The sequence below is a fragment of the Sparus aurata genome, chromosome 17, assembly GCF_900880675.1.
Source record: "Sparus aurata chromosome 17, fSpaAur1.1, whole genome shotgun sequence".
In the NCBI taxonomy this organism is placed as follows: domain Eukaryota; kingdom Metazoa; phylum Chordata; class Actinopteri; order Spariformes; family Sparidae; genus Sparus; species Sparus aurata.
The window spans coordinates 30256675-30282642 of record NC_044203.1 but is presented as its reverse complement, the minus strand read 5'-3'; the positions used below and the strand labels follow the sequence as shown (position 1 = coordinate 30282642).

Genomic DNA, 25968 nt, shown 5'->3' with positions numbered 1-25968 from the left:
ACAGATTTATTACTTTGGACTGAATCAGGCTGGCTGTTTCCCTCCATTTCAGTCTTTTTGCTGAGCTAAACCAGTCAGCTGCTGGCTGTAGTTTAAAGGGACAGTTCACACAAAATAAAAAATAAAAAATGTTTCTTTTGCATGTAGTGCTATTTATCTGCTTGGATTGTTTTGTGAGAGTTGAGTTGTGAGAGTTTCGGAGATATGGGCTGTAGAATAATCTGTCTTTTCTCAAAGAAAAAATCTAACAGACATGTCTCTTTTCAAAAGTTATGACCCGGTTCCTTAAGATAATCCACAGATGTTGTTGTAGCCGTTCCATGTAGGAATTATTTTCCTTCATCCAAACTACACCTCACAACCATATCGCAGCACAGAAGTAAGCGTATGTCTGTTCATGGATGAGAGGCTCGTGCTCTCAGCAGCACAGGATGTAAACATTATTGGCTCCTCAGCTGAACTGTAACATAAGCTAGCTTAGCTGCGTCCATGATTTCTGGAAAGGGACCCTGCTGTTGTATTTTTCTGACACTTTGAGCCATCTATTTCCACTAGATCGGTAAAATGTAAACATCACTTTGGTGGATATCTCCAAAACTCAAACCAAGACAGTTACGATGGATAAATAGCATCAAAAAATACATGTTTTGGATTTTGGGTTAAACTGTCTCTTTAATAATGATCCAGAGGATATGATGGTTACATCAAGCTAATTATGTCCGCACTTCCCACCTTAAAGTGTAAATCAACAATCAATATCACTCAAAAACCTCTTAACGCCAAGTTTCAATATAGAATCTGAAAATGACAAAACTTACAAGAGTTGCTTTTCAGTACAAGCATCATTTATTAGCTTTACACCATGGGTAAATGTTATATTGCTACATGAGTCATTCTGTACAATTTTTGTCAGGTCAGTGAATGTGATAACTGCAGTTGCGACCTATAATGTGAAAAGAACAGTTTAAAAAGACGTTATGCTACTCAAACAGTTAAGGCCATGATTATAGACTTTACAGGCGCTATTAAACAGAATACTTACAAAATAAACTTGGTTTCATAAAATCTGAATAACCATTAATACATTGTGTTATCAGTATATTCACGAAAATGTTGAGAAGAGTATAATACCAGTCCTTTTCGTTCATCACAGAGTTGATCTACCCTCGTGTTTTGTTTATTTTTAAGAAGGAATGTGACAAAGACAACTTCATAATGCCCTTTTTAAAAACAGACCGTAGCGTCATATCACCTTCATGTCAGACAGGGTTCAGCTCAGGTGCATCCTGGGTGGTGCGTGCATATGTTTTCTGGCACGTTTGGGTTCCTCTCTCGTGTTATCCTGTTCGGGTGTGAAATGCATCGTCCTCAGTAGTACGAGCTCAGGTGGGAGTGAGTGGTGGGATGCCTGGTCATGGCTGAGCCGGGGTAGATGGGGCTGTTGGGTGAGTTCCAGTACGTTGACGGAGGGGTGAAAAAGTTGCCTGGGGAGACGGGCATAGGTGGAGGATGGCCACCCATGAAGTTCATTTTGGGCTGGTGGCTGTGGTACGGCTGGACGTAAGACATCTCAGTCTGGTACTTAACAATCCCCCCGTCCGCTGAGTGATTCTGGTGCGCCTGCGAGATGCCTTGGAAGTCAAATTTGTAGGCGTAGCGCTTGCCGTGCACTTTAGTCATGATGTTCTTGTCATAGTAGTAGCGCAGAGCGCGGCTCAGCTTGTCGTAGTTCATGTTGGGCTTGCTCTTGCGCTCGCCCCAGCGCTTGGCCACCTCGTCCGGGTCGGTCATCTTGAACTCTCCGTTGGTGCCCTCCCAGGTGATGATGCCGGAGTTGTTGCTGTCGGACAGCAGCTCCAGCAGGAACTGCCACAGTTGGATCTGGCCAGAACCTGGGAGGAGAAATGAAGAGGAGTAGTTGAGGAATCTGGTCTGGACATCATTGGCTGTTCGCACAGATAAAGACAGGAAATGGACAGAATTACCAGAAGTTGCATCTTAATTCTTTAACTTGTAATATTTTGACATTGTGGAGGATCATCTGTGTGTAAATATCAAGCCACGAGCACTAGGTAGCTTTTTAAAATTACAGTCCAGTTGTTCCGGTACCTTGGACAGCTCCTCAGTAAGTATGAATTTTGTTGTGGACGAGTCTCTTTCCTCGACACACATCTAGCATCTCAGTTAGCTTGATTTTTTTTTTTTTCCTAGCAAATGTGACCTTTTCACTGTGTGGCTTGGAGGAAGTGACTGACACCTACCCACAGGCCTGTGAGCGCTGGGGTCAGGGAGCTTGTATGGACTTTGTTTGCCCGTTCGGTTCTTGGATGAGCTGAGGGCTTGGCCTTCTGTGAGGAAACAGCAGGGCAAACAGTCATTTTGGTGACAGGGTAGCCCGATTTTTGTCTCAGTGTAAGCGTGATGCAGTTCTGCAGACACAACAGGTGTTGCTTAATGTTTTCTCCACTTTGGAAAGCGTGTGTGCCAGCCCTTGCTTGCTTTACTCTTCTGTTGCCAAAGCAGACAGTGTAAAGGCCTCATTTGTGTCATCCTTGTTGGTTTAATCTTCAGGGGTTTAGATTCTTACCTGGGTTGGCTAGTCGACTGCTGATGGGCCCTAATGTCTGATATGGATCTGTAAAGAAGAAGGAACGTGTCATTAATTTCACACTTTTTCTTTAAGATGTTAATTAATCTTTTCAGCCTCTGTGTTGGCAAAACTCCCCTAACTTTCATCTTCAGGATAAAAGATCTTTCAGTTTTGTTTCACATCGCATGCATCATAATTCTGTATGTATCATTTTGGTGAGGTGAGCTATTGAAATCACAACCCAACCCTCAGGGATTGCAAAAGGGGCCTGATGTTGAGCTCACTGACAGACATAACTGTCCTGTGGAGACACTGTCGACCGATCAGAGGCAGAAAAGCCGGCGTAAAGATAGGGAATGTTAGTTGAAATATCACTGTGAAAAAACGTGAAATTACCGGTTCCTGAGACTGAAAAAGAAGTCGGTGGGACGGGTTTGCATACTTGCCAACCTTGAGACCTCAAAAAAAAGGGAGGATTTTGAAACCAGAGCAGACGAGAGTTTCATAGACTTTGTTTCCTGCAATCTGGTGACTTAAAGATTCAAAATTTGAGAAAATGTGAGTGCACTGCAACAGCCTTTTTTATGTTACGTACGTTTTACTTTGAACTCTCGGGAAAGAATGATTAATAAATCCGGAAAATTGATGTTTAATTGTGACATATATCTCCTCAAAAGCACTTGATAAATGCTCCAACTGGGCAGCGATAGTTTCATTGAGTGCTTTAATGATATTGTGACGATATTGTTGGAATGACTTTGGGCACTTTCACAAAATATATATGAATATATGAATCATCATCAGTAATAAGGATATAAAGCCTAAGTGGGTAAAGTATTAGAACAAGTAGAACAATCCAGTAAGTTTGTAAAATGACATCACTTTACTTTGCCTTTTAAAACCAGGAAAAACAACAACGCCAAATAACAATATCTCAGACAATCTGTAGGCTCATATCACTTTAACAATGTAGTATCAATATATTGCCCAGACCTACTTACATGCTAAACTAAGACAGTGAACATTTTATTCATGATCATGATTAGCAACAGTTCATACCTTGCACAATTCTTGGAGCAGGCTCTGTAACTCTGTTGCTGTGTTGGTGCTCCATAGACGGACCTACAAATCAAAAGGAAAATGCTTTATGTGAAATACTTCGATCCTCAGATGTGGCCTGGTTGTTACTTTCTGTTTTTTGGGGGGGTTTTTTTTGTAAACCAGTAGTCGTTCATGTGAAAAATTCACTGTGCTCTCTGTTTTCATATGATCCTATGTTTTTTGTTGTTGTCGTACCTTTTGGCACTGCAGTCATGGTGTTTGCCGGCCAGCTGTTCCTGCGGCTGATCTCATCAAAATTGTTCTCTGCACACACACAAATAAAACAAGGATGAGGCCAGACATCGACAGACACGTGCGACAAGAAAAAGGCTTTGAAGCGGACAGTTCGGCTTATGGTGGGAAGGAAGTCAGTAAATGGAGACCAAGACAATAAGATTTTGGGGGTTTGAAGATGACCCACAGTTTTCTTGGGCAGACGTTCTTTTGTTCAGGCCACCCCTGTCGCCACAAGATTGTGAATTGTGTCCCAGGAGCGGCACCCATACCCCCCATTTCCTGCACCGGTGCAGCTGTTTCCTGTCTGAAACTGGCTGTTGAGTTTTGGACTCATCAGAGTTTTGTGAACTGAGGCCAATGTGGTGCCAAGAGTCTTGAAACTATGCAACGCGGTTCTGAAACTCAACACATTGTGTTTTAAAATCTCTAAATCATTCAAGTAGTTTTGTCTTTTCTGATGGGTGTGAGATGAATTCTGAGCTTTGATTCACACCCTTAAAAAACTGACATCTGGACAATATGACTAAAGAGAAATGGTGGCGAAGTAGAGGAATGCATTTGTGATCTTTAAAGGACAGAAAATCTGACTTTTCCTCAGTAGAATATTGAATTTCGACTGGACCTTTTGTTCAAATTAAAGTGTGTGTTTCATTAGGTCGCCCCTTGCTGTCACTTCCAGGAGAGGGTCAGAGAGTGAGAAAAGAGGTCGGTGGACGAAACTAAACATGAAGTGAAAAAGACTTTAAACGTCTCAGATCGATCGATTTTCATCAGCTTCACTATGAAAACAACGACTCCCGTGATCCAACGCTGCTTGCGTGGTGTTTTGTTTTGATTGAACAGGATTACTTACTATGCTCTTAAATGATGCTGCGTGACGTTTTTGTAGCCGTCATTATGAAGTAAATGTATCTTTAAAATAGTGACACCATTGGCGTTCCCTTGCTGTTTTGTCTGCCACCTGGAGAGCGGAGGATCTCACCTGCTTTCACTTGTAGTCTGGGTTGTTGTGGTGGTGGCGGTGGCGTGTTGTTGGTGGGAGTTGTGGAGTAAGAGAAGGTGGGGCTACCTGAGGAAAAGACCAAAAAAGTAATATCAGTATTATATATTCTTTGGAAAGTGAAAATTCATCAAGCCAGGGTAGAATACGAGTGTCACGAATAGTATTTTAGAATAAAGGATTCACATGACAGACATTGAGGTGTCATCTTGAGTCTGTTGAGGGCTTTTGAGGACGCGGTGTTGCTGTAGCGCTGGATTGCGTGATATTTTAAGATGTTGTCATCATTTTGATGTTGTAATTTTACCTTGAAAACCAGCATAGAGCACGGTGACTGTCCGTTATATCTGCACTTGTAACAGTGATTTGCAGAAGCGCAACTGATGCTGCGATAGTCAGAAACACGGCAAGTGCCAGTAATCATGATGTCATATTATACAAGGATCAGCAGTTCCACTGCAACACAAATTCTGTTGAAGACTCGACAAATTTCAGAATCAAAAGACATCATGTTCATCGAGCCTCGTTAGAAAACACAGAGCGGACATTCTAAGCGCCCCTGTGTTCCCAGGTGTATCTATTATTTCGTCCACATCCTCGATTGACCTTTTGGTGTGTTCCATTTAGCTCCAAAGTGGGAAATCAGAGCTGGAAATGGCGTCATATCCAAATTGGCCATTTTCCAGTACAAGAGGTCTGAAAACCATTTCAAGTCAGATTGGCCACTGTAATCATTAGCGATACCAGTTGATAACGACACATAACGAGGTATTTTACGTACAGAAACACCAGAGGAACATGTCCACAGGTACACGTTGGACTGTGCTGTGTTTAAGACTGATTTAATGAGACTCAAAGAATACAGAAGTGTGAATAATAAGCATATTCTACAACTTTCACAGCTGTTGATGCAACTTCCCACTTCAAATGGAACAGACCATTAATGCCTGGGGTGGAATATGGTTACTTTGATCATGTGATCCGCAGGCTTCAAGCTGCAGTCTTGTTGCCGAGCACACAGCTGTCGAACCAATCAGCTTCCTTTTTCATTAGCCCTGTCAATTATTGGGGGTGGTTGAGGTGTGATGACAAGTGAGAGAAGCGACTGCTCATTTGAAAACAACAACGGCGGCTCCTCAGGAGGTTAGTGTAGCTGCCACAGCATCAGTTCTATCAAAACTACAGAGTGTATTTCATTGAAGGAGGCTGGAGGCTTTTCTCGATGTAGTGCAGTCTCCTGCTATTGGCAGGTGATTGGACGACCGTCTATCAACCAATATCCAAGTGTTTTTTTTTTTTGTTTTTCAAGTGGCTGCCCTTTCCTAAACTGTTTCTAAAGGAGAAAGTATGTAAGTATTATAAACATCAGTTGCAACTCTACAATAAAAATGTGTTTGTAAATCATTGCATTGTTTGTTAACGGTGAAATATTTTGATTCTGAAGTTCTGCTTGACCCAAGTGACGGTCCAAAAGCCCAAACATTTTTTTTAAAGATTTTTTTCTGGCATAGACACCTTTTATTAGCAGTAGACAAAGAGGAAACACGGGAGAGAGAGGGGGATGTGACATGCAGCAAAGGACCTCCGGCCGGAATCGAACCGGGGTCGGCTGCATTTATGGCATGCGCTCTAACCACTCGACCACCTGCGCCCAAACTTTTAATTTTGCAATGATAAAAAGAGAAAAAGCAGCAAATTCCCCCCTTTATGAAAAGCCTAAACCAGCAACGTTTGCCCTTTTTGCTAAATCAACTAAATGTTTTAGTGCTTCATCACTAAAGCACTTCTTGTTTTTGACTATTCTGTATGCACAAAGTTAGTGTTGATTAAAATATAATGAGTTTTTTGCCCCTGTTACTCTCAGTCGAGAGTATTCTGAGGTCATAAAATGGTATCTTTGCACCAGGCGCCTAAATATTTCCTCAGAACTTAGATCATGTAAGACGATATGATGTGGACCCATTGTGTTTCACACCCATTGAGGTGTGAAAAATGTGTTTGTTCAAAATCCTATAGATCAGTGCCAGAATTCAGACAGCTTGGGGGGGAAAAAAGTCAACTAATTACTTTTCAAGAAAGCCTTAAACCATGCCTGTACTCCAAATGTACTCTGGGTCAGGCGGTTAGGATGATTTTACGTGAATTTTCAGAAATACGAACAGGTTAAAGTCCATCCACTCGTCCGTTGATTGTTGAATTGTTTTCAGCTCTACATATTTCAGTAAAGCGTCTCATGTCTGATTGTTTTTCTGATCCTGCTTACGTGCAGGTGAAACACTTCATGGCTACAGAACAATGAGAAGTTCTTACATTGTCAAAACCCAAACAATGTTATCAGCTGGAGAGAGAGAGATGTTTCTGAGACACGAGGCGAGCCTTACTCTGCCGGAGATAAGCGAGGTGTGAGAGCAGGATGTCTGCGTTGTAGGCCGACGTGAGACGCATCATGTCGTCCTTGGTCATCTTGCACAGGGCCTTGCCGTCCAGCGCTTGGAAGAGCATGACGTCCACCTCCTCCAGGACGTACTCCTTGATGGCCCAGTCCAGCCACTGTCGCACGTGGTCCTGAGTCCAAACCTCAGGATCTGACATTGAAAGGTTGGAGGGAAGAGAGAGGCACAAAACTGATCAGCAAAGACTCCAGATACAGTGATTTATAACATGGTGTCTCGCTCTGTAGTAGCAGTGTTTAAATAGGGTTAACAACCTTTTAGCTGGAGGAGAGTTGGCACATACTAGCTGGACCTTTTAATTTGAAACGGATGCTGCTCTCGCTCAGATAAACAGGAAGTTGTAGAAGTAACAGGAAGCTGAGTCATACAGAAATTTGCAGAAAGTCCCTGTTAATCCAGCCGAGCCTAATCCAACATCAGATAAAACCTTTTAAATCTGCTAGATCCGGATTTTTATTTCGATCCACATCAAATTGTACTATAGATATTGGTCACCTAAATATGCCAGATTTTATTTTTTTTTTTTACGTCACGATCCGGGCATTGTTCTCTGAGAAATGTGTGAAAAAAAACCTTATTCTGGGCTGAGACACGTCCTCAAAACAATTTTCGTGGAAATCTGTTCAGTAGTTTTTGTGTAATCTAGATCAAAAAAACAGCCAACCAACAAACAAACACAGGTAAAACATAACTAACAATAAAAGTTTGATTTATACTTGGAAACCTTTTATTAAATCATGTTTTATATATAAATCTTTTGCTCTTAGTAATGTGTAATATGGTAATGTCTGAAACGTCCACACAGAGTGACCTAGATTAGTAAGAAAAGTTATTTATTATCCTTGACCCTGATAGAAGTCAGGTAAAACAATATTTTTGTGGTGTAAGGAAATGTACTCGTGCAGCAAGTCTGGTACAAAGTAACTTCAAGCAAATCTTTGTAGCTTCCACGTTTTTTTTTTCCCCCATTTCAACTTAAAAGCTCATGAACACACAGAAGTCAGAAGAACGACTCCAGACACGTGAAACTCAGGAAGAGAACGTAAACTCAGGGTTTAAACTAAATCTGAGAGCGGAGTGCTTCCATACTTCACTTTGTTTGACGAGCGCATGGAAAAAGATCTTTTAGCTTCCTGGTGTTTGGACGTATTGTTCAGTCTTTTATGTGCTGACGCAGAAATCTTGTATAAATCTCTATCTTCAGATAAAAAAAAGGCTCCTTTTGAAAAGACAGAAGCATGGCGGGAGGAGGAGCGCCTTACAGAAATCTGAACATGATTTGTTTGTTGAACATGAAAGTGCTGAGTAACACCGGAAACTACTCAGATAGATGAGTACCTGTTGTGATACTTGATGCTAATTATGATATGAGTGTTGGGCTGGGTCTAACCACGCTGTGAAAACAGATGGCTGAAACATCGGTCACCAGTTCCTACTTCATGTGTGCCGTTCATATTCTCAGTTTAAAAAAAAACATCTTTCAGCTGTCGGACGAACGGACATGGTCTTGTTTGTGTGTTGAGCTGTGGCATGAAAGAGTTAGACGCATATTTCTTATCAAGTGTTTTCCTTCTTTAACTTGCTGTGTTTCCCACAGGCCACCACCTGCTCTCACGATTTCCCTGAAGGTGACAGGATTCAGGAAGTAAACAAATAATTACCGATAATGTTAAACTGAAGAGGGCCCCAGGGGTCCTCAGGGAAGACGCCAAGTGTGATATGCGCTTGTTGTATGTGGGGGTTTTGACACCGCTGTCACTATTTATATGCACCAGGACCAGGGAATGTTATATTGAATATTACTTAATCATTTTTCAAAATTTCTGTTGTGAAAAATTAGTTGTTAAAGCTTTAGACGTGTGAAGGGTTGTTATTCCATGTAATGTTCCCAACAGGGGATTCAAAGTTCATCGCACTGAACGTTACGATTACATTTCAATGATTTTGTATATCTGCTATATAGAGGGCGGGCGCGAGTCATGAAAACAAAATATGAATACATAAATGATCAAATTTAAATAATACATCGCCTCTTCAGTCATTTGCATTACTTTCCGTTGTTTTTTCTTCATAGTAGGTGGCTGTCAAGCACTTCAACATTAGTCAGCACCCGCCAGAAAATGAAGGGGAAAGAGTTTAATAATTACACTTCTGTACAGTTGTGGTTAAAGACGCCCTGCAGCTCTTTATACGTGTACTTTGAGTGTAATTTATTTGCCAAAAAAGAGAGAAAACACACAATAAAGGAAATTAAATATTAATTTCACTGAGCTTTTTCTATTTTAATTCACATTTTCCATATATAAGGAGACATTATCATTATTGTGAATTCTTAAGGTAAAATCTGAGCTGGAGCTTTTACAGATATTTCAATAATGGAAAAATGTTTATTTTATATCGTAATTGATTTAAAGACACCCCAGCGTACTAGTGAGTTTGTTCTTTTATTAAAAGGATATTATTTTGTCAGCAGAGGTCTTATAAGAGTCCTTAAAAACCTTAAATGCGATTTTTTTTTTTTAATAGATACCCTGATTTGAGAGAGCAGCTGTTAAACTTTCTGTTACATGACTGTTGTCTTTGGTTATTCTCAATAATGCAGCTACAGAAAACTATTCGTGGTAAAACTTTGTACGTCCTGTTTTGTCTTCAAATGCCTGTAAATAAACAATTTGCTGCTACAGTTGCATGATAAACATTTCACATCCTCATCCACATTAGATATCGTCTTATAATATGATATGTCTGTTTTCTGTTCTAAATTAAGTTTATATAGCACTAATTTGAAACAGCACATGTGTATCATTACAAACATAATGACTTGCAGGTTCCATGTTATCAAATTAGGAATTGTCTCCACAATCTGAGCTCTTTCATTACAATTTCTGTACATAACTAAAGCATGATTAATGTATTTATGGTTATATTAAGGCAGCTCACAAGGAAAAGAACCCATTAGTGTTTAAATAATCAGAATTTCTGAAAAACAGGGTTGATATTGAGCAGTTGTACATTTTTCACACTGCTTATGCTTTAAAGATTCCTCTATTATAATAAATCATTAAAAGAATCTAAGAGAACGAACATGTTTACTTGTATGTAGTACTTAAAAAAAAAAAAAAAAAAATGTGTACGAGAAACACACGTAAGCTTCTAATAACGGGTAATTTGTCGTCGAAATTCATCACCGTGTCTTTTTATGGTACTAAAATATATCCCCAGTCTGATTTCAGGAAGGCGAGCTCACTTCCAGTAGCAAACAATGACTGTAAATTGCCCGTAATATTAGGCAGGAGCTTTAGTCGCCACACCCTCAGGTCCTGATTGTCCTTGGGTAACACATGCCGCTGTGATGCAACATCCGTGTATTATGAAGCCGAATAACTGAGCGCTGGTGACTCATTGACGAATTTCACAGAGCTGAATTTTAAAAATCGTCCGCTGCACGTCTCTGGAGCGTCTGCTGAAGCGGGATTCCACCAAACACACTGACTCACTGCACACGAACACGACGCTCCCACCTGCTTAGAGTTTACGATGAGTCTCAAAGGAGGATAACAACATGGGAACTGTGCACGACGGACAGCGTGAAGTTTGTCATCAGGAGGTTTCGTAGATGTTTGGACGGCTGATTCATTGAGAGAATGAGACTCAACGTGGAAGATGGTCCAAACCTTGACTGTAACTACCGAGTCAGTAATGACACACCACTGTGTTGACTCCACGCTGTATATCAGTGATTTTCCTCTGCGTGAAATAAAAAGGGAAACCCACTGCGCTCACAGTTGCAACTGTCGCAATAGTTTGAAAGCAGAGCAGGTTTCTTGGACACGTTTTACCCCAGTCATCGATAAATAAATGACCGATTCTGGAGTTTTGGGGCCGATGCTGATCTTACTGAATAAAACAATTCCGATATTCTTCTATATAGACAGATTATCAGGGCCGATATTCAGCAATAACGGGTTTTATTTTGTCCGAATAGATTTAAAGATGGATGGATGTACATTGGCTCTGATGCGACGTCCTCTCTCTGTCTGTAGTCTCACTCGATGTCTCCGACCCAAAACACCGTCTGATTGGCTAAGCAAGAGCCTATCAGCACTGAATAATCTGAGTGTGCAAAGTAACCAGGAACTGAAGTTATTAAATAAACGCAGAGGAAAAGGAAACGCTCTACATTTTGATGCGCAGATTTTCATTTTTCGTTATCGGTTCTGAAAAAACGATATCGGTCGACGTAGAACGGACATCATTTAATGTTGACGGGATGTTTTACACTTTTATCACCAAACTGTCTGAAATGAAGTGCACTGACACAATACATTTCACTGTGAATATAATGATTATAAATTAGAACCCTGTATCGTTTTTATCTTTTGCATCATATTCTGTAAAACAAAGAATATTTGCAGAACAATATATCAGTCAGGCCCTTCTCATGTTGTCACGTGTCTATATATTATACGCTTTAAAAGATGATGCTTGTTATTTCTTTTTCATATTATAACAAATCCCTGGAAAAGACCAAAACCATCAGCGCTTTAGTCTGTTTCTCGATACTTTCTGTCCTCCTGACAGATCAAGCAGCCCGACAGTAAAGGGCCACAGTGGAATGAGCTACTGTATATCAGGCTTTGACTACACAGTTTCATAGTTTCATCCACTGAAAGAAATCTAATTTATTGAAGTCCATTCTGGGTTATGAAAATCCCTCTCAAGCCAGAGAATAAACTCAATAATGAGATCTCAGATGTCGCCGCAGGAAGCAGAGCGATTCATAACGAGAACGTCCTCAGCAGCTCGTCACACGTCCGGTCCTGCTCTCTTTCTTCGTCAACGTCACAGTTAAATTAACACACAAGACTTCACACTTTTTTAATAGCCTTCACTCTAAATATCCCCTCCACACGCGCTGTTAGCCACACATCAATTCTCTATCGTGTGCAGAAATAAAACTGTACTTGCAACATTAGACTCCTCCTCCCTCATGAAAGTTTCAAGAATATATGAGTGTGCAAATATTTTTTGTCGTTTTTCGCAATTTTTATTGCCGAACACAAGATGTCTCCTTCGTCACTCTGAAGTCCGTTCTCAGTGTTTTGTGTACCGGAAGGCTTCAAGTTTCAGCTTCACACTTGTGCCAGCTGAACACTGGACCAGAACTATGTTGTGATGCTCGCAGGTCGGCCTCGTGAAATCTGATTTTACACTTTAAAATGTTACACTTTGAGCAGTGAATGTAAAAACAGCCTGTTAGTGTCAAACAAGAGAAGAAGAGGAAACCAGACACACAGAAACGTGCTGTTGTTTTTAACTGTCACTCTAGGGAGTTGTAATTTTGGGGAAGAAGAGCTCGGATACACAAACACACGCGGTGCCCATATGTAATTCGGTTGTGCAAGAGCGTGTGTGCCAGCTCGTGGGTAAGTGCCTCATGATTATGACGGTCTTGTGCGATGACGGAGGCGGATCGAGTGACTCAGCTCACCTGCAGGCACGATGACCCTCTTCTCCTCCGTGGCGCTGCTGGGCGGGGTGGCCGTCTGGGGGCTGACGCGAGGCTCCGGGTATGAGGTCTGGTACGGCATCGGGGCCCCCTCGTTGCTCATGTGTCTGGAGCGCTTGGTGACGCTGCAGTCCACGGGGGACTCGCGGCTAGAATGGAAGAGAAGCGATTCATTGTGGCTCGAAACAGTGTAGAGGAATACGATCGATAAAATATCTGACACGGCTTGTAAATATTGTTCATTTATCTCTAAGAACTGCCATCGTTTTGTTGACTGCGGCTGCTAATCTCTGGCATTGCCCAAAGATTTCACAGTTTTAGGTGGCACGCAAGTTTATTTCCTCTCGCAGTGTTATCTGTAGGTGACAGGAGATAAATTTACACCCAAACTGTTTTGCACCAACACGAGTGAAAAAGGTCCGTAAAGAGCAGCAGCTGAATATACGCTTGAATCCTGTTGAAAGCAAATTGGCCCCTGAATTGAAATGGGCCGCGCGACGCAGAGTAGTTTTGAGATGAGTTGCGATTCAATATTTCCACCCACGTAGAGTTGAACTTATGTGATTATTCCGTCAAAAACCACTGAAGAAAAAACACTACTCGGATCCTTTTACCAACATGACAATATAAAGATACACCATTACCATTAAGCAGTGATTTGCATAAGGGGGGGAGCCAAAAAAATTTGTCAAAGTGCCCTCTTGGTTGGCAAAACACACTAAACTGCCCCCTTGGCTGGTTAAAAAATGATAAACTGCCCTCTTGGGAGCCAAAACATGCGCTAAAGTGCCCTTCTTTTCCTCCCTGCCCTTCAAAAAGTCTCTGCACGCCACTGCCATTAAGAGTCCTGTATTTAAAGTCTTACTTAAAGGACAAGTTCACCCGCAAAGGTTCAGTCATTATCTACTCACCCCCATTTGTGGAGCTTCACATAAAAAAAGTGTTGCAGCATTCTTAACAACTGAAGTAGTTGTGGACGGGTTTTAAAACGTAGGAAAACAAACACAAGATGGCTCCATACAGCCTGTCTGGGGTCATCTAAGCCAAACTGATTCGAAAATATGTTGTTTAAACTCTTTTACAGGCCCAAATCTTCACAGTAAGCACTAGTGCGCTCCCCGTCTGAAGTGGGTGCACGAGCTCGACTGCTCGCCAAGAGTGTAAATAGCGTCTTTCAGAAATTATGTGCGATCTCAGGGCATTATTATCATATCAGCATGGAGCCATTTTGTGTTTTTTTGTTGTTGTTTTTTTTACGTTTTAAAAGAAGTCCCCGTCTACTTCAGTTGTTCAGGAGAATGCTGCATCGCTGTTTTGCTGTGAAGCTCCAGAAACTTTGTCTGAACTGTTCCTTTAAGTCGAGGAGCAGCAGTATCATCACAATGAACTGTAAGTACCAAAAGTAAAAGCACTCATTGGGGGGTATGCAGGTGACGTACGGGTATTCATGAGAACTGTGACTTGTGTTATTATTACAGATAAGATAATACGGTGTGAATATTCCAGCTCAGCGTAACTGTTCTTTGTGTGGGTTTATTCACAGTTACAGACTTTCTCCACCTACTTACACTCCTATTTAGGGTGTAATTTATCAACTGAAAAAGAGACAAAACACAGATTAAACAAAGTTAAAGATTAGCTTGGATTTATATCAGTTTTCTATAGAAATTGCAATGATTATACAATACAATATTGGACGTGATATTGGTGAACAGCAGGTGAGACATGAGTGCTTTTGGTAAGAGAACAAAAAAACCCTGTATGGATATTGCAACAATATTGCGGGGATGACTGTTGGTACTTTCACAAAATAATAACACAGTGAGATTTTTGATAAATAATTAGAAATGTGGCTACAATGACTAAGTGGTCTGACAAGAATCATTTTCGGGGTATGGAAAATCCCAGAATGCTGACATTGATCGTCACTAATCTACAGTCAGATAATCCGGGAACCTGTGGCTCCCCTGTGGCCTCGGCCTTGACCTGACTCACCTGGTTCCATTGACGTGTTCGGCTCTTTTCCCAGGATTCTGCGCCGGCGGCCCCACCCACTCCGGCTCGGTGGGCTCGGGACTCTGCTTGGAGGCCTGGCTGAACGCTCCGGGCGACGTCATCTCGGTCTTCATGTGCATGGCCGGGGCTGCGGTGTAGGCCGACTCGAATATGGGCTGATCCTCACTCACCACGGACAGCGCTTCCTGTCCAACAGAGCCACAGCGGTCAGTGTCTGCCATTAATGCGCCGGGTCACAACCTGTGGAAACTGTCTGGTTTTTCCACAAACCGACTCAGTTTATTCCAACTAAGATGCTTCGGGGAAACACGAACGGGGGTCAAACTTTGTTACAAGGGTGTCTGTGTGTGAGACTGAAAGACATCTGAAGTCGTGTAAAAGAAAAATATCATCTAAAGCTTCGACAAAATCAATTATCATAGTTTGCAGGAACAGAATAAAAGCAAGGACAGGAAATCTCCTATTTCATATCTGCTAAAGATATTCACCACAGCTGTAAGAAACACCTATTGTGTTGTCTTGTTCAACAGGCAAAAACCCTGAGAGGCAAGTGAGAAAAAAACAATTCTGGTTATCAGAAGATCTCAATCTGCTCTGAACTGTTTTCTCTCATGTGTTTGTGATTTAAGAATAGATATCAGATGTTTCTTATCTTTTTATTTATTTTTTCGCCTCTCAAGAGTTGCGCGGTTCTTAGATCCCACTCTGCTCGTCGTGCTCAGATTACGAAAAATAGTTGATCACTCGGTATCCAACATCTTTTTTACATCAAAGAATAATATCCACATTATATTTTTCTTTTCTGATTTTATTTGATGGAAACATCTGGTGAGCTAAATCAAACTTGGTGGCCAACTTTTGTCTGTGGGCTCCAATTTGGGCGGCACCGCATTTAAACATTTGCAAAATTGATTTTCGCCATTAATGGTAAATCATACAAAGCCATTATCAAATATTTTTGCTCATCGATTAATCGGCTTGAGTGATTTTTTTGAAAAGAAAAACATGTAAGGATTCTCTGATTTCAGCTTTTTGAATGTGAACATTTGACAGTAAACTCAAATCAAGACGTCATGTTGAGCTGCTGGAAACACTGATCGACAGTTTTCACCATTTCCTGACAGTATGAAGAGAGAATCTAATCGACAGATTAATCGACATTGGAAATGAAAGTTATCTTCAACCCCAGTTGCACAAAGATGAATAATAGATGTTAGTGTTGTTTTTATTTGATTTGATTTGGTTAAGTTGTTATTGAATTCGACCAGAATACCTGCGGCTTCACTGAGTCGCTCTCAGATTTTGAGAGCAGGGACCATTTCATCTTCACTCAAGATTCAAAATGGCATGTGCTTTTTTTTTCTTCAAACCTTTCCTCCCACGCACAAAAAGCATATAGAATTGTTTAAAATTCAGTGTGACTGCCGTGTGATTGCTATGCGATTGTGTGTTTAATCCAAACACGCTAGAGAGATGAGAGGTTGTCAGAGATACTCAGGAGTGAAATGGCAAGCGAACGGTTCAGAAATAGTGCCTAATCTTTAAGAACATCAGCAACCTTAACCACAGTTTTATTTTGTCGTTAGGATTGGGGTTGCAGCGCGCGGGGGGTGGGGTGGAGGGGTGTCAGCTCAAGGTGGAGTCTAATCGAGATTTAAGTCCGTCTTCCTGTGTTCAGCACCTACAGCGAGGCCTCACCGCCGCCCTAAGATGGCACTTTCATCCACTGGACCTGTTGCTCTGTCTGCTGCTCAAATTAACCGTGTTGCATGCGCGGTGCGACCACGGCCGTCTGAGTGGGTGCAAGTGCGTGTTTGTTTAGAGGAGCTGAGCATTGTCTTTGGGCCTCGTACGTCAGCGCCGGGCTTTTTCAGTGGCCTACAGGAAACCTGGCCGCCATGTGCAGAGGAACCTTTTGGCACAGGCCGAGGGAGAGGAAATGGTGGAGGAGGGGGGCACGGTGTAAAAATCTGGGTCATTTTAAAGCTGGAAAACAACCCTAAAGTCCTGTGGTGGTCAGGGGAGGAGAGGGGGTCGGGTTCATTGGACAGCAAGAAGAGTACAGCCTTGATTGAAGTGCCGCCTTCTCATTGTTTGTCTTCGCTTTTTTTTTTTTTTTTTTGCCTGTGTGTGTTTTTTTTTAGCTCAATTGTTGCTCCGGCATTGTGCACCACATCTTAATGCATGGCACACAGTTTGGTATTTCCTCGAGGCTGCAGACAAACTGATATAGAAGTCAGTGTGTGGGATTTCAGCCGCCTGCCGCTGCCGTGCATACGCCCTTTCTTTTTTATTATAAAGGAAGCAGGCAAATGATATTAGGGTCATATGCCAACTCACACTGAATTCAGAGCTTTCACAAGTTCATGTCATTGGTTTTCCCAAGAAAAAGTTATTAATGTGAAACCATTCAAAAACAACTATTAAATGGACGCATGTTGCAAATTATCCAGAGGGTTTCTTGGATGTTTGGGGGTAAATTTCAACCCAATCTAGTGAAAAATTAGCAGCTATAGGAAGGTCCCATGAATTTAACAGAAGGTTCTACAACATTTAATAAAGAAAATCCATGACGTGAACTAGGTGGTCCCAGGTACGCTGGTCTAGAATGACACACATTGTTTGATTTTACATGAAACAAATATCGCGCAGTTGCTGAAAATTTCAGGACAACATTGGTAAAAACATATAGAAAGCATGTTGTGAATTCATTTTGTTTTGGTACCCTTTTCACACGTTCTTCTTACTTGTGAAAACATGGCGCCTATATCACCCAGAATGAAACTAGTTAAACAACAGTCTAGTTGGAGATTCAGATCGATAACAGGCCCCGAGGACGAGCGCAAGGCCTTCGTCAACGTCATGTGATGCACAGGGGCCCAAAGAGACTTTCTACCATTATCTTAAATTGTGTGATACGTTTTGTTGGGCCTCACAATCCCCACGAAATGACTCTGACTATCATAATTTGATTCATTTGGTCTGATAACATTCGGAAGGTCCATAAGAGCTGCACTGTTAAATCATTTCATCCCCATTTAATTTAGCAGAGGGCTGAAATGGGACTCTTGTTCTGTATCTGGTGTTATTCTGTTCTGACACAGACGAGTAATATTCTATCTGTATTGCATTGGTACTATTGCATATGTGAAAAAAGTATTTTATTTCAAATGTTTTGTTGCTCCAGAGGAAGCTGCTCGTAATCTTAAAAACTGCCTCCAGTGATGTCACTCAGTGGCAGATGCATTGTGGGTAACGCAGGCGGCAGAACTGCTGTGACATTGTTGGACTCATTGTGGACAGTTTGATAAAAACAAATGAGCAGAATCGATTCAGCAGAGCCGCAGATATCGCCGCGTCCTTCTCAATTCACAAAATCTGGCGCCTACATTACCCACAATGCTACTTAACCACTGAGTGGGATTGCTAGAGGCAAGTTTATCAGATTACATGCAGCTTCCTCTTGAGCCGCAAAATGCTTGACACTACTCTTTCACATATGCAGCAGTTTACCCTGTCTGTACAGTTTATATTTATCGTATTATGAGTGATGACTGAATAGAAAATGCTTCCTCTTCTACTTTCTAACCAAGAAAACAGATTTTTTTTTCTTCTTTTTTCTTTCTTCTTTCTTTTTCTTTTTCTTGTAGTCTTCAGAGCCAAGTGACCCATCAGACTTCAGGAGCTCCCTCCGTAGCCACAAGAGGCTTCGTACGACTTCCCCCTTTCCTGTTCCCCTTTAAATGTGAAACGCAGTTCATCAATAAAAACAGAAATGTTTTGTTGGAAATGACGGGCTCTGAACGACGTAGGTGCCACATTTTTAGATGATCGGTATCTGATTTTGGGCGCTAGCTGGAAGCTAAAATGTTTCCCGGTTTTCTCCTTCAGCTGATTGCTTTGTTTTATTTCTGCTTTGTTTCGCTCTCTCCCCCAGTCTTCCTCTCACACCGAGTGGCTCCAGAGGCCCCTTTTTTTTTTTTTTTTTTTTTTTGTCTCTGTGCAGAAGTGAAACAGGCGACTGACTGGCAACCGACTGCAGATTCTCATGAGAAGACATGCGAGTGAATGGTTGTAATCCGTGGTTAAAGTTGAATTTCGAAATAGGTTTTTTGGGGGTGCTCGACGCTCAAACTGTTGATATAATCGTGACTCGCAGCCGCTCATCACATTTGGTTTTCAGCACGGTACATTCAGTGACAAGCTCATGCTTTCACAACCACAAGCTCGCACTCCCGCTCTTTCTTTATCTTCCCCCCGCGCTCTCTCCCTCTCTTTCTCTCTCTCTCCTCTGCACACTGATACAAATATACCAAAATGCGGCCTGACCGCTAATGCCACAACTGACTTCCTGTTCAATGTGTTTCAGCCTGTTGCTCAGTGACACAAAACAACTTTTTTTTTCTTAAAAAAACAACATGACCTTCTCGAGGTTCGACGCTGCCGCGTGCCTCGATGTCCCTAAACTTTACACCGGTTGCGTTCAGCTTGATGGTAAACAACCTTCTTCACTTGATGTGAGCGCGAAGGCATGCATGGAAACTTTTGACATAGCTTTAAGTCAGCAGCTCTGCGCGGTTGCATCATGCAGTCTTGCCCAAACCAAGAACCTAGAGCGTGATTACAGGCTGTTTACAACATGGACGCTCATACTGCTCATATCTTTATGAAATAAAATCCAGCTGAATCCACCGTGTATGGACATTCTGAGACGTAGTTTGAATAATTACATGTATTTTTATAGTATAGTTTGAGTAGAATAACGGGGAATGTTACAACACAGCCTGAATCTGCTGATCTGAGATGAAGGTCATGTTATGAGACACATATGGAGGGTGTTGTCCCTGTTTTAAAGATCAGTGGCTCTCAGGTTTCACGTCTTTTTTTTTTTTTCCTTTTTTTACTATACTTAATGTAGTTGACTGTGATTGTACTAACTTTCGATCAATTCGTCCATAATTAACAATCTAATATATTCTTTGTGTTGCCCGACTGGAGCCACTTTGGGAATCACACGTGGTCACGAGGGCTGCAAATAACAATTGTTTTCATTTTCATTAGTTTATCTGCTGATTAAAAGAATAGCCACTGATTCCAACAAGCAGAAAATGCCATAATGTCGAATCCAATAATCAAACTATAGTATAAATAAATGTATTAATCACTTTTACTTGTTCTTGATTTTTGCTCAAGCACGATATCCCTCCTCTTATTCAAGTGTGACTTTGATTGACTTCTTACTGTTGTTTTGGTTCGTAAAACAGTGAAAAATCTTCTTTTGGCGTCAAATGTTTTGTTCTGTCCAAACCAACACCCAAACATATAAAGTTCACAATGAAAAAGCATCCAGTTCTCTCGTTTGAGAAGCTTAAAACATCAAATCTGTGTTCAGAAAATCAATTATCAGAGCACATCTGCAGATTTACTTTCTGTTTGTCGTTTCACTGTTCACTGTTCACCTCAAGTGTTTGGTTCCCAACAGGTTGAAGCATTAATGTGAGGGACTGCAAAGAAAAGATTTGCAACATATGGAAGCAGAAGATAAATTCTGCTGCGCAACATTTTCTTTATCTTTTTGGATTTCCATCTCATCTTTGAGAATTCTGGTAAATTAATTGATTATTTCTCATCTCTATGCCTCTGAAAGGTATTCAAATAAAACACAACGTGCTCTTCGATTGGTCACGACAGGTGAACACAGCGACCAGTGGTGGAATGTAACTAACTACATGTAATCGAGTACTGTTGTACTTGAGTGTTTCCATTTTATTTTTTATACTTTCACTTTCCTTCATTATGGAGGCAAGTGTTGTACTTTTTTTTACTCCTCTGCTTTTATTCGATGACTTCAGTGACTCGTTTCTTTGTAGATTGCACGCTGCCTCAGACCCGAAGTCCAACATTTTCAAATAAATGTTATTTTAAAGTCAGTCGGATTAAAAAAACACTGATTTCTACGATGAGAACATTGCTGGATATCTGAGTTTACCTACATATGCTACCATGAACCCTTTTAAATGTATAATTTTACTTCTTTTACTCGTTCTTTGAAACTTAACTACATTTTGATCCCACAGACTTCAGGACTTTGGCTCAAGTGCTATTCAAATGTGTGACTTTCACTTTAATCACATTAAAATTTCAACACATCATTTTTTACTTTCACTCAAGTTTGACTTTTGGGAACTTTTTACAGCCCTGCAGCCTGTGAGGTTGTAAGAGTCACACAAGAGCTCCGTTTAAAGGGGTCACAAGCCAAAAAGGTTGAGAACCACTGTCCTAAACTGCAACCAAGGATGTGGTTAACAGCTTTTCTGTTGCATGCACCAATTATATGGCTGATAAATGAAGTCAGTTTTGCACACAGCGGTGAATTTCGTGACATATTTTGGTACAATAATAATCTCACCTGCAGCTAAAGTGAGCTGCAGCCTGATAAGCAATCCTCAATTCCTGTTTTGGTCTTTGATGTTTTGGTCATGTTAAAGGAACAGTTAACCCCAAAATGAAAAGTCAGACACTATCTACTCTCCCTCATGTCGATGGATGGAAAGTCCGGTGAAGATTCGTGGTCCAAAAAACACAACAAAACTGTGTTGCAGCTTTGTACTTAATAACTGAAGTGGTGGCGGACTTGTTTTAAACTTAAAAAAAAAAAAAACAACAACAGAAAAAACGTAAAATGGCTCCTGAAGCTCTGAGATGCCAAACTGAACTGTAAAACCGTTTGTTTAAACCGTTTTAAAAGCTGAAATCTTCTCTGTAGCTGCTAAGCTAAAAGCATTAGCACGCACCCTGTCTGGAGCTCAGCCGCGCGTCAACGGTGTAAATAACATGTTTTTATATCAGTTTGGGATCGCGGGGCTTCTGGGGAACCGGTGCCACATGAGTGGTATGGAGCCATTTTGGGTTTTTATGCTGCAACTATATTTTGTTGTGAAGCTCCAGAAGTGTTTTGTGGACCAAGAAGCTTCACCTGACTTTCCATCCGCATGCAGGTGAGCAGCTACTGACTGAACTTTCATTTTGTGGGCGAAATTTCCTTTAAGTAGGACTTTAAATGCAGACTTTTATTTTAACAGCAATGTGTATTTGCGTATTGCTGTGCTGGTATAAAGGACCTGGATACCGGATACTATCTGGATAAGTGTTTTGTGAAGTATGAAACTTAACATGACTGTCCATCAGCATCAGGGTGAGAAGGTGAGGCCTCACTTTTCATTGTTGGGTGAACTGTTCCTTTAAAACATTTGATTTTGTACAGAACTGGAGATTTTATATGACATTTTTTTGATTTTACAAGCCAACACTGACTGATTAGGATGAATGCCGCCATGTTCTTCGCTTTAATTTAGACTTTTAAATGATGTATGTGTTCCTGAGCTCCTGTTTACATTTTTGATCTCCCCCAAAAAACGGCTTCCAGATACTTGGAGAACATTTTCAATAATGGGTGTCAGCTCCTGTCAAGGCTGAGCGGTGGGAGGACAACTGGTATGGAAAATAAAAAGACACTGACACAAAACAAGGTGTAGCCTACAATAACAGGCCAGAGATCACGTTGCGCACAGAGGCACGGCCCTGTGTGCTCGCCATGTCAGAGAAAAAGTGGCAGAAAGCAGAAGTAAAAGTTAAGGCAAGCTGATTTTGCAAAGTCCTGAGCAGCTGCGCGTTTTTTTTTTTTTTCTGCTGCACAAACAAACGGTGCGGTTTTCACAGCTCGGAGCCTGGCAGGCAGCACGGAGGCCTCAGCAGGCCGCAGACACTCAGGCAGAGGGCCCGGGGCCTCCTCCTACTCCTCCACCGCCCCGGGGCCTCTGCTGCCTGCGAGCGGACAGCGTCGACTTGAAACAATGCAACGCCTCGGTTCGTCCACTTCGTTGCTTTCTGACGAGGCTTTGTTGCCTTTTCGACAATTTTTTTTTTTTTTCTAGTCCACGGAGCGGAAATGTGTGCGGAAAGTCTGAGGTTTGAGACAGGAAGCCTGCTGAGTTCAGATAACGACACCTGACAAGTGCTCCCGTTTGCAGCTATAAATTATACTTAAAATAACCTCAAACACACAATCTGCAGCGACAGACTACCAGAGAAAAGTACCGTGCAGCAAAATATCACGTCTGTGCGTAGAAAAAAAGCGTGTGTGGCGTTCAAAGCACAGCACCGGTATTTAAAACGATACACTTTTTAAGGGACAGTATATATCATTTTTTGTTCTCATCTCATTTTCACGTTCTCGTGTCAGTAACGTGAATGGATTGACTTCACCGCCCTAAATGCATCAATATAGAGGCAAATATGTATTTAAAGAAAAAGAAGTTAGTAGGTTACAAACATTAGTTCCTCAATCTAACGAAGGCCCGCTTTTTAAAATGCCTCTTTTTTTTTCTAATCTTCTGAAGAAAAACGTTGAAATTGTGGCTGAAAAATCAAATGATTCGTTTTAATTAATAATTGATGACAGAGTTAGAGGCTTCGTGTTGCTATTGCGTCATATTTAAGAGATGTTTTTCAGAAGTTTGCAAGAACACTCGATTAGACAAATAAATAAAAAGGCAGCCGGTTATTGTTGCACATTAGACGCACATCCTGTTCAAAGATAACACGAATATGTGGCCCGTGTTTGTGTCATCAGATTAAAAAGAAAAGTTTGCCTGTTTTTCTGTCGTTGCGCAACAATCTGTTATTTCATCAAAAAAAAGTGTTTTTCAGTTCAGATTCCTGACATGAAGGCGTTTATTTCTGCACTTCTGAGAAGACAAGACACTTAAACACCGCAAAAAACTGCGGTGTGCTCGTTTTAAGAAGAAGATGGTGTTAAGAAATAATAGGATGAAGTGTGAAATACCAGCAAAGTGATGGAAATGGATCCTCCTGCTCTTTATAAACGGGCTCTCGGTGTGTCCAAGTTGATCCATGGCGCCTTCAGGGACACCTGCTTTGTGCGCACCGATAAAATCCCGCATCCCCTCATTAACTTATCCTTCGTTAAAGAAAAAAAAAAATCAGTAATTGCGCCTTTTTATGTCTGTCTTTTTGCGGATCCGTGGATAGTGCGGGGGATCAAACGCAGCGACTAGAAGAGAAAGACGAAAAGAGAAAACAAAAACCAAAAAAAAAGACCCGAAACGCGCGCGTTTGGAGACCCTCTCTCACGCGTAAAAGCCGGCCACCAATTAGTGTTTTTTATCTGAGCGTAAAGATGTAGTGGTTAGTTGTGTTATTATAGAGCCGACATACAACCACGAACGGGAAGGAAGAGGAAATTTTGTACAAGAAGGAAAGAGTGGGGAGCTCGCATCACCGCCTCGACTCTCTCACTCAGCAGACTCTGGTGTGGGTGGCCGCCTGTCATGTTCCAGCAGCGGCGTTAAAAAAGCGTAAAACACACGTACCTTTATCGTACAGTCCATTGCAGCAGCCTCGCAGTCTTTGTCATTTAGTCGTTTATTTGGGGGGTAAAAAAGTCGCAGCTAATTCAGCCTTCTAGCCTCGCTTCAATGCATGCAGGGGTGCATTGGCTCTATGTCGCAAACCATTGCACTTACAATTTTTTTTTTTTTTTTGCTCACAGACCATAACCGGATGGCAAGTTTTTTTTCTCCCCTCTCTCTCTCTCTCTCTCTCGCTCTCTCTCTCTCTCTCTAAATTGGGAAGTGAAGTCACTCTGAACACTGAGAGCTGCTTCTCATGAAACCGACCGCTTGCTGTGCTCAGAGAGGCACAAACAAAAAAAAAAAAAAGCTCCTCTCTCACAAAAAGAAAAAGATATAAAACATAAACTGACGACTGTTTGATTTAAAACGACTGATCAGAGCGTTTTGGAAGTCGTTTAGCTGACAAAAACTGGTTTTAACACGCGAAAAACAAACGTGTGACAGTTAAAAATGGAGTTTAAACTGTGCAATGTTTACATTATCAATGAGGCGGCAACAAAAACTCAAACATAACTGAGGAAAACAAGCTGTTATTGGAGGAAAGTAAGGCGCCCAGATCACTGAAGCTGGAGAGGTGGCAGGGTCCGCCACATGTAAACAAAGTAAAACAGTTTTAAACTGCGTGTGAAGGCAGTTTGTTTATTAAGTTTGTTAAACATAAAAACAATACAATCAATGAAGATTAAAGTTTCGTTACCAAAACTACACAGTGCAGCTTTAAAGGTGCTATTCGTAAGAAAAGTTGGGGTTTCATTCCCACCTCGTCAAATACAGGTGCACTCAGGTAGGTCGGGCCGGACGCCAACCCAGAGCCTCAGTGGTCAGGGGTCCTCTCATGGACAACCAGGATATCCCTCACTCACTCAGATGTTACTTTAAAGGAAAGGTTCACCCAAAATGAAAATTCAGTCATTACTTCTCACCCTATAATGCTGATGAAAAGTGATGTTTCGCAGTTCCCAAAAACATTCCTTGAGCTTCACAGCAACAACAGCGCTGCAACATTCTCCCAAACAGCTGACGGGGTCTTTTAAATCTTTAAAAAAACAACTCAAGATCCCACACAGCTAACGCTTTTAGCTTTGCAGCTACAGTGAATATTTCGGCTTAAAAATATGGTGTAAATGACATATTTTCAAATCAGTCTGGACTTCTAGAGACGTGGATTTCTCCAGATAAGCTGTATGGAGCCACTTTACATCTTTTTGGTTGATTTTATACATTTTAAAACAAGTCTCCATCTCCTACAGTTGTTCAGGAGAATGCTGCGACGCTGATGTTTTGTTTTTACGTCTAGTCTAAAACAATATAAAAGTGTCCACATGTACGTTAAAACAGCACTCCTGTTCCTACTGACCATTAAAATATCTCATCACAGTGCGCCTCCCCTGTGAGTGACACTGCTCTCCTGCCAGTATTCAACATTAATCTGGAGATAATATGCAGCTTCAGCCACGTTCTGGTCTTTCTTTATGAAAAAATGTCATATTGTTGTTACTGTCCTACTGCAAAAAGGGATTTTCTTCCTGCTAATACAGATTTCCACTCAGTTCAGCCAACTCAGACATGCTGAAGCCTCATATAAGCTTCAAATTGACACATCTGTGCACATTAAATACCCTTAAATA

General features: G+C 41.4%; 1 protein-coding gene across 5 annotated transcripts; it reads right to left on the bottom strand.

Annotated features, from left to right (window-relative positions):
• Nucleotides 1–823: 823 nt before the first annotated feature.
• Nucleotides 824–24453, bottom strand: fli1rs (Fli-1 proto-oncogene, ETS transcription factor-related sequence). Of its 5 annotated transcripts, none has more exons than XM_030394664.1 (10): nucleotides 24299–24453; nucleotides 14886–15091; nucleotides 12873–13039; nucleotides 7310–7513; nucleotides 4911–4997; nucleotides 3887–3955; nucleotides 3650–3712; nucleotides 2588–2635; nucleotides 2262–2348; nucleotides 824–1946 (listed from the first exon to the last, which is right to left on the bottom strand). In XM_030394664.1, exons 1-10 carry the CDS (start codon nucleotides 24314–24316, stop codon nucleotides 1369–1371), a joined length of 1527 nt encoding a protein of 508 aa, XP_030250524.1. In that variant the 5' UTR covers nucleotides 24317–24453; the 3' UTR covers nucleotides 824–1368. The 5 variants fall into 5 exon arrangements, with proteins under 5 accessions (XP_030250524.1, XP_030250526.1, XP_030250527.1 ...); XM_030394666.1 differs by lacking the exon at nucleotides 24299–24453 and adding an exon at nucleotides 23752–24184; XM_030394665.1 differs by having other exon boundaries at nucleotides 1369–1892.
• Between the last annotated feature and the right edge of the window lie 1515 nt (nucleotides 24454–25968).